General features: G+C 42.2%; 1 protein-coding gene across 1 annotated transcript; it reads right to left on the bottom strand.

Annotated features, from left to right (window-relative positions):
- Positions 1 to 3,969: 3,969 nt before the first annotated feature.
- LOC147447674 (uncharacterized) lies at positions 3,970 to 5,508 on the bottom strand. Its single transcript, XM_086523658.1, has one exon. The coding sequence runs from the start codon at positions 5,506 to 5,508 to the stop codon at positions 3,970 to 3,972; it is 1,539 nt and encodes a 512-aa protein (XP_086379784.1).
- Between the last annotated feature and the right edge of the window lie 1,453 nt (positions 5,509 to 6,961).

Here is a 6,961-nt window from a genome sequence, read left to right as displayed (position 1 = left end):
TTCCAAGGAGTTCTCAAAGATCCGACAATTCCTTGTCTTCCAGATGTGTTTAAAGTAGCAATACCTCACGATTTTTGTAGCAATGAGCAGTGCTTAGCTCTTAAACATCTTACCTCCCAAGAAGAGATCGTTCTTAAAGATTCCTATTTCCAGGTTTTTTGGACCCATTTGCATATCTTGCCTGCCAAACCACGGATCGTTGAACACTCCTTAATAGGTGAGAGAGTTCTTCACAAGCCGTTCTGCAATGTGAGCATTTGTCTGTACCAATTCCCCTCGCAAGGACCTTCACTCAAGTTGCCATGGCTCCCCATAGCATCTTCCATAAGAAAACCTTCATCCCATGTGGCCATTGAGGGCACCATATGTTCTTCACGACCGCCTCCGATCTTGACCTTGGCCAATTTTTGCCCCACTATTTATTGAGTGAGGAGAACCAATCCTATTATGCCATAAGGGTGAGATACACATCTTTAGTTTTGCTGTTTCAGGAAATGTTTGTTTATAGACTAGTGCCATGCTTTCCACTTGAGCTTGGATTCATAGTCTAACAGATACCACCTATTGACTCGTTCTAGAGCTCTCCTGATCAACAATCTTTCTGAGCCATTAAACTGGAAGGCTAGTTGGTCCGTTTCTTTCTAATAGTCTCTGATGTAGTCCCACAATTGGCCTATACGTCTAATACCTTTGTTATTACCCTTTCTAGCAACTTCCCTCCAGAAAGGAGCCAGAAGGATGCCTCCAGCCTTAGAAAGTCAAGGGGATCATTGAGATAAAGAGTTGTGGAAGTAACTTGTAAGCTCTCCCCATTCCAAAGCCTTCATTTCTTTGTTGCATTTTCGAGTTAGCTCACTTGTCATACCCCCAAGTTTTAGGATGGCCCACTACGGGGCCAACAGCTTGTCGTGCACCTCAAGTCCTTTCCACTGACCGCCTTGCGAGCATCTTCTGGAGCTGTCCATCATATCCTTGGCCATTATCTTACCAAGCCTGACCTTGCTTAGCAAGGGTTACACCAAACTTGGCACATTGAGCTTCTGCGTGAGTGCTAGGGTTAGGGATCCCAAGCCCACCTTGCTCCAAAGGTTTTGCAATCGTTCCCATTTTCCCACTGCCAGGGTGCTAAGTCTTTAGTTTTGTTCTTCCACAGAAATCTCTTTACTAGTTTCAAGAACTCTTTCTAATTGCATTTAGCTAGCTTAAGTAGTGGACCACTAAAGGCTATATATAGTAACATAAAAGAATTGTTAACCTTCACTCTCCTTGTTGCAAAGGGGAGAAGCACAAACTCCCACCATCGCATCTTAATCTTGACTTTCTTTATAACCCACAAGAATCTCTGTTTATGAATAACGTCCACCCCCAAATGGGCTCCCCAAACGGCACCACCTTCGGCGGTGGCATGGCCCCTCTTACCCTTAAGCTCTAGTGTTGTCCGACTATCATAGCATCTCTTGCCCACCCTCTGAAACGCACCTATATTGCCTCCACGCTCTCCTTGCCTGAGTTTTGCTCTGTTCCCGTGCCCTTTGCTAGTTGAGAAAACATCCGCCTACTCATATGCTCTAGATTTGTCACTTTCTGTACCTACTGCATTTGCAGCTCACCATAGCTACCACCATGTCCCCGCCTTGCTTTGATCACATGCTTACCACCGTACCAACTTACCCTTGTGCTTGTTAAGAATGGCTTCAACTCGTCACAACCGTGGAGCAAAAGTACCTAATAGTAGCACATTAGATAATGGGGATTACATGCAGAATCTGTGGCAATTTGGGAGGGAAAAGTACTCAACAACCAACTGTATGTAGCAAGGCCGTGTGGAAGGAAGCACAATGCCTTCAGGCTATGGCTATACAGGCAGAGAGAGGATCGAATAGTGGTTTCAACATTATCTATAGAGGACATCTTCTCACTTTAAGGTCAAATTAAAATTCTCCCAATGGCACTGGCATGGCTGTGGCACTACTCTAAATTCTTGTGGGCTCTGATTCTCCCAACTTACCCTCAAGCTCTTTGCTCTTGGCAAATTTCTGTGTGTGTGTGTGTGTGTGTCTGTACACCGCCGAAGGAGTTGAAATCTAGTATAGCCGCCCTCTTCTGGTGCCCCTCTCTCTCTCTCTCTCTCTCTCTCTCTCTCTCTCTCTCTCTCTCTCTCTCTCTCTCTCTCTCTCTCTCTCTCTCTCTCTCTCGCAGTCATCAGGGCTATAGGGCACTCTTTCAAATTTAAAATGTAGAGGTAAATCTCAAATTTTGTAGGTGGGATTACACTAAACTTTGGTTTTTTTTTGAGCATGTTCCTTTGTCTACATACTGGGTGGATTCTCTCTCTCTCTCTCTCTTTGTTGTCCATGTGTTGGGCTCTCTCTCTTTCTCTAGCTAGAGAGAGAGAGAGACAGAGCTCTCTCTCTCTCTCTCTCTCTCTCTCCTTTCCTCTCTCTCTCTCTCATGCTTGATGAGAGAGAGAGAGAGAGCGGTACTGTGTGTGTTTGAAATTTATAAGATGGACAACATGAAAACCTTTATGCAGCAACCTAAACAAAAGTCATCACAACATATTTTCAAACTAACTTTGCACTAACATATATAGAGTAAGTGATATTTCCCATGTCAAATATAACATGCGTAGAGACTTAAGATTTATACGCTCAAAAGCGTAGTCTACGACATGCCTTGCTGCCGTATCGAACCACCCATGGCCCACGATGTAAAACACATCTACCAATCACTAGAGGAAGAGATCCTAACACAAAAACACGTAGGAACCAAGCACCGAGACTAAGATTTTGAGCAAACATAGCATTAATTGGACGGGTTCTGCCTAACTCTGCAATGGTGACACGTGCTCTGAATCCTCTCTGAATAGCAACTTGAATGTAGCAGAGCAAGCTCGGATCATATGAAGCATGATATATACTCACCATTAAGAATTCTGGGTAATATTGTGATCTATAGCCAAACAAAAAGCTATTAGTATAGACAGATATTTTGATACTCAAAAGCTATTACTTTATTATATCAACATCAACATTGTTACCTTGCTACATCCAAGTCCTCGAGTAGATGAATCACCTGCATGGCTGTGATTGGACCCCTCGATAATGGTGGATCTAATACATAATCGTTGACTGTGAGATTTAAATTCTTTAAAGTATCAAAATGTAACAAACACACATATACAATATTTTACCTCGGACGTGTCGAGGTCGTCTCCCTAGTGTGTAAGTCACAGAGGCGTTAGGATCCATCTTCATTCATACATATACATATACATAAAGGATTAGAAATTCATCAAAAAGCACATGAAGCATAAATCTCTCAGCACTAATAAATCTTAGTCAATTGTTTCAGCGAATATACCTTGCTTGATGCTACACCATGTTTCATAAGAAGATACTAAGCTTGTAAATGACAAAGAAATAGTTGCGAGAGTCACCGTGCTTTTTTATTGGATGAAACATATCCAGCCACGTTAAACCCCATGGCAAGGGGGTGGCAGGGGGCAGGTCAATTGCAACACCTCTTTGTAGACAATGTTAGAAGTGTATGTTCTTTGATCTCCATGTCTACTAATGCTTGTTAAGTGACTATCACCAACCACAACCTTGATGGCAGAAGAGGATCTCATGCGAGACATTGCCACATATAGTTGACCATGGGTGAAAACGGGTGTTGGGAGATACAATCCAAGAACTCCCAATGTTTGGCCTTGCACCTTGTTGATTGTCATCCCAAAAGCACAACGTAGGGGAAATTGGCGGCATCTCAAATCAAAAGGGAGACCTTCTCTAGATCCCATGAGAAAATCAATCCTTGGAATACTGCATTTCCTGCATGTGGCCCTGTAATGATTTCTGCTTCAATCACTTTGCTGTGGAATTGCTTACAAATCAAGTGTGTCCCATTACAAAGACCACTTCTGGGATCCAAATTGCGAAGCAACATAACTGGAGCATTCTGTTTCAATTATAAAACATGCGGTGGAAAGCCTCCCCCAAGATCTAAACTATTTACAAACTCACTTGTGAATAAAATGCTATCACAATTTGATTCACACACTAAGTCCGCACTGACATATTCCTTATAAGTACCAGGAAATTGCTGCAAGCCCAAATTGTTTATAGTATCCACCTCCTTGTTCCGTGGAGCCAAAATTGCTCTATCCTTGAAAAAGGATGCATGGCAAGTCTGCGTTTCAAGGTCTCTATATATGCAAGAAACCAATGCTTGCAAATTATTTTGTGGTAGCATCCTGCAAGCCGGCAGGGCCACATTATCAAGTATGTCCCCATCACAAACATTGCCATTACCAATATCAAGTGTCCATTGCACAAACTCTCTTTCAATAACATTACTTAAACAATTGACCACTCGCATATTCTGTGTTAGATGAGTGGCACAAAGATGCATGATTTCTGTACGTTGCCAAATGTATGAGTGGCACAAAGATGCATTAACAATATCTTCTCTTCCCCCTTTGCGCACAACAGGTAATATATGTCTGAAATCACCACCAAGGAAGAGAACCTTTCCACCAAACAACATGTCATTTTTCATGACATCTCTTAGTGTCTTATCAAGAGCCTCAAAAGCGTGTCTATGAGCCATGGGGGCTTCATCCCATATGATCAGTGAACTCATTCGCAACAGCTCAGCAAGCTGGCTGTTTACTTTAATGTTACATGTGGACTCAGAAGTTATATCAATAGGGATCTTGAATCTAGAGTGTGCAGTTCTTCCGTTGTCGAGAAGCTGTGCTGCAATCCCGGACGATGCACATGCCAAAGCAACTTTGGACTCTCTGCGTATCCGAGAGAGCAAAGCATTGTAGAGATAAGTCTTTCCCGTTCCACCTGGCCCATCCAAGAAAAAAATAGTCCCTCTGTTCATGCAAGCTGCTTGTAAAACCCGATTGTAAGCTTCCCTTTGCCCAACATTGAAAGATGATTCCATTCGAGCAGACAATACTCTTTGTTCCTCTCTGTTATACATGAACTCTTCAGCAAGCACTCCATGCTCACTCATAATTTGCAAGGTGTGATCCACCTGGGGCATTCCAGAATAATCCGAGAGCCTCTTTCCATAGTGTTGAAGCATTGTCTCTAAGTTTGACAAAGCTTGGTTTTGTGCCATGTGTTTACAGATATTCGCATCGTTTGTGCGAACCCTCATATGATATACATGGTCCTCAGAAAGCTCCTTACAGAAGGGATTCCACAATGCACTAGAATGTATTGGTTCACAAAAAACCGAAATGACTACAAACAGTAGGCGCAATTGTTGCCCTGTTTGCTGAAAAGAAGCTTCTTCCAAACAAAGAAACCATTCATCATCAACTTGCAGTAATCCTCCTGCATTACATGTTTCTTTAAATGTGTCATATACTCGTCCATTCAAGGTTCTAATATCCTCAAAAGACTTACATCCTTTGCACATGTTGAGTAACATACACAAATAGTACAAATCTCCAGCATTGGGAACAATGCGGTACATTCTTCCAATCATGTCACCAATCTGTCTTTGAGTCCATGTTCTACTTACTGGCTTTCAAACCCACTTTGTTGGGAAGTCTATGTACAACAAATCGTTGGCCTCTGGATATTGTTGATTTGCAACAAACCACTCAGTGAGCGTTGTCTTTTTGCTGACATCTCCCTCCACCACACTGTGTATAGTCGCTCTGTCGCTAAAGATGACTTGATTTTGATGAGGCACGTGAACTTGGAGCCGTTGTATGTCAGGTTTCTCTTGATGCATGTGAAACCCAAGTATACGTCAGATAGCCTCAGATGCTGATACATATCGATCATTAAGATAGTTTGTAACTTCATTTAGAAGCCCTTCACTATCTTGTAGAACAACGGTGGCCCTGTCATGTCCCTTATACACATACTTGTAGAGATATTTCACAGCGGATATAGTGGAGCAAACCTCCACATTGATATGTGCATTGTACCCTATTGACAAAAATGGATTGTATGGAACAATCCATTTATTACTCATTTGCACTTTATTACGAACAGTGTAATTTTCATCATCCCTCCTCATGTACGTTGGGTATCCATCCCTAGCCACAGTAGTCGATGCACTGAAGCTTCAAGGATATTTAAACCTGCACTTCCCATCTTTCATACATGGAGCATTCTTATTCAAGTTTTCACACGGGCCATGCACATTACACCGACTGATAACATCATACAACTATGGAAACATTACTTTATTAGGAAGCTCCGCACACACAATCTTATCATAATTCAATGTCTCTGTTGGCTTATGCTCAGATGCAAGTATCAATAGAATGTGAGCATGAGGAAGGCCTCTCTTTTGGAACTCAATCACAGAAATGTGTCCGATGACCTTACCAAAAATAGCTCTCTTAATCAGCAAGCCCATCAAATCCTTGAACTTATGGTAGAAAACACAGGCAGTAAGATCAGGACGATCATTGGATGTTTGTCCAAGCAGTAATGCACCTGTATCTCCTTCCATCCAGGATTGCATGTTAATGTAATGAAGAGATCAGGTTTTCCTCTCTTGCGTACAATTGCCATGGCATCCTGGAACAGCTGGTGCATATAGCGAGGTCCACCAACATATGAAGAAGGCAATACAACCCTTCTTCCAACATTAGCACCCAATAACAGCTCTCTATCATCCCTTGATCCATCTCTTGCTCCAACCATATCTGTCAAGCCTTGATACACCTCACTGCGAAGTTCACTTTGATGATTACGAACCCACAAAAGCCTCAACTCCTCCATACAACTATATGCATCAACAATTTATTGTTGCAGTAGCCTACCACCACGTAAAAGACATTGTGTCGTGTCATCTCTAATTTGTAATCTATACTTGTAGAAATCCATTGTAGAAATATACTTTGTAGTTCCATTTACTTGCTCTCTGCTTACTTCCGCTCTGTTCACTTGGGGTATGTAAGGATTCCAACCTTCTTCAC

The sequence above is a fragment of the Adiantum capillus-veneris genome, chromosome 11 (genome assembly GCF_014529385.1).
Source record: "Adiantum capillus-veneris isolate H3 chromosome 11, ASM1452938v2, whole genome shotgun sequence".
NCBI lineage: Eukaryota > Viridiplantae > Streptophyta > Polypodiopsida > Polypodiales > Pteridaceae > Adiantum > Adiantum capillus-veneris.
The sequence above is the reverse complement of the archived record's forward strand: the minus strand, read 5'-3'. Positions and strand labels throughout refer to the sequence as shown.

What these genes read in the sequence shown, in the direction of transcription:
- LOC147447674 (XM_086523658.1), bottom strand. Translation starts at nt 5,508, where the DNA reads ATGATTGGAAGAATGTACCGCATTGTTCCCAATGCTGGAGATTTGTAC.